Source organism: Sphaeroforma arctica (genome assembly GCF_001186125.1).
Source record: "Sphaeroforma arctica JP610 unplaced genomic scaffold supercont1.1992, whole genome shotgun sequence".
NCBI lineage: Eukaryota > Ichthyosporea > Ichthyophonida > Sphaeroforma > Sphaeroforma arctica.
The window spans coordinates 7,310-9,509 of record NW_014038566.1 but is presented as its reverse complement, the minus strand read 5'-3'; the positions used below and the strand labels follow the sequence as shown (position 1 = coordinate 9,509).

The following is a 2,200-nucleotide window of genomic DNA, read 5'->3' as shown; positions in this document are numbered from 1 at the left end:
ATATATATATGTGTGTGTGTGGCATGTATGTATATACATATATATATGTGTGTGTGTGTTTGTGCGTGTGTGTGCGTGTTTGTATATATATATGTGTGTGTGTGTGTGTTTGCGTGTTTTTGTATATATTACTAATATATATGTATATATATATATATGTGTGTGTGTGTGTGTGTGTGTTTTTTTTTTTCCGTGTGTGTATATGTATACATTGTATTGTTTGTTTTATCATACTACTTCAATGTTTTCTTTAATTCTGTGACTTTACAATTGTCCTTCGCAAACCCCGTCACCTATATCCCTCCACAAGTATTTATTTGATGCGTATACACAATTCAAGGTCTACCTGCATACACGATATCATTTTTACATGTTTGTGATCCTATTTTTTTCTGCTTGTCATGCAGATTATCAACAATGTGGCGAAGAAGAAGAACAGTGGACAGTTGATTCGCTCCGCAGCTGCCTTCGGGGTGAAGCAAGTGTTCATTGTTGGTAAAAAGAAGGTGGGCTTTGTGTATAAGGATATCTCATATTTTATATTTTAATTTACTTCTGTAACTTCTAAAATGGTGAAGTGTTTTTCTCATTCCTCTTCAGAGATGGCTTTGTATCAGATGTACCTTCAATGATAGCGAGTCTGAAGTTGGGAAAGCTGCGACTGAGACCGCACATGGTCATACTATATACACACATAGGGTTGGTCGTGTCTATTCATGTATATGAAGGTAGACCAGTATTTTATCAATAAATATGCATACATATATGTTGTTAAATAAAAATCACCCATCCCAGGTGTCGAGAGAATCATAGTCCCTCGTACAATTACACTCATTTCTTAGCTTGTATATGTATCACCTCTGAAAGACGAGAGCATAACTATATCATACATATCCTGATGAATGTCTCTATTTTTCCGCGGATTTATGTACTTGCGCACAACTCTATTACACATTGTGTTACTTAATCTGTCGATTCGGGTGTATCTTTGAATTGTGCAGCATCATCCAAACAATCGGCGTCTCGCTAGATACAGCATACTTCGAATAAATATAAAGGACGCCTGCTACTTAGTATCAGATATCGGAATATCTCTGCGTGCCCGATCTTAGGTTTCGAAGCTTTCGAGGTTTCTTCTGTGCTATGCCATACTATACCATATACTCCCCAGATGTGCACCGCAGTCTATACTAAACATCTATGCATGGCTTCTAACAGCGCTCTACATCACTTCTGACTACTCCGGTGCACTCTTGACGCATAATCACCGTTTGCATAATACTAAACGCACCATGTATCTATCTACTTTCCCGCAATACATTCCACTCAGGATGTCAGCTTCTTCGGGTCACAAGGCTCCCAAAGGCGTGTAGATCTCAAGTTTTTTAACGGATTATCCGAGATGAAAGACCATTGCACACAGCAGCAAATTACGGTGTGTGGGATTGAGATAGGTGAGGGCGCTAAGTCAGTAGAAATGCACCCGTTTAGGGGTCCTACCGCGTTTATTGTAGGCAACGAAGGGCACGGCATGGAGCCTCGCGAAATGGGTGAGTGGGAATGGAGCCTGTTTTTTGTTTCCTCCACTGTAGTGGCTGAAGATCTAGATTTTTTGCTCTGCTGTCTCAATCTATATATGTGATTATATCCTGCGCCTGTGTTTAAACGGGCCATAGGGCTGCGCTGAAGTTTTGTGATCCTTGTAATATGCCAGAAATCGAAATTAGCTGGTGAGTCCGGTTGGTAAAAACGTACATCTTCAGATGTCTCTAGTCTTGTCCCACTCATTGTAGGCAGTGAAGGACACGGCGTCAGAGACTCATGAAATCGGCGAGTAGTAGCAATCACGTATAGATACGGTGATATGTGCCAATGCACCTTCAATGTGTACATCTCTATGCATATATATTCAGTTCGTCTGTATCTGTTCATGAGTGGGCATTGTGGCACTTCTATACTTAAGCACCCGAAGCTGTCTGATGTGTTGTTGATGTAAACGAAATTGACCAGCCAGCAGCTACCACACCTGATGCAGATTCTCATCGTTTGTCGTTTCATGAGCAATACATATATATATATATGTATATATGTATATATATAAATGTATATATGTATATATGTATATGTATATATATATATATATATATATATATGTATATATATATATATGTATATATGTATATATGTATATATGTATATG

At 38.6% G+C, this 2,200-nt stretch overlaps 1 protein-coding gene across 1 annotated transcript in view; it reads left to right on the top strand.

Moving 5' to 3' along the window:
• Positions 1-401: 401 nt before the first annotated feature.
• The window catches only part of SARC_11984 (hypothetical protein), a gene marked incomplete at its 5' end in the record, with an annotated part of 3,772 nt that continues 1,973 nt past the window's right edge, over positions 402-2,200 (top strand). The window contains 2 exons of the mRNA XM_014293922.1: positions 402-506; positions 1,331-1,550. Of these exons, the coding sequence (XP_014149397.1) occupies positions 402-506; positions 1,331-1,550 (325 nt within the window). The remainder of the gene's footprint in view (positions 507-1,330; positions 1,551-2,200) is intronic.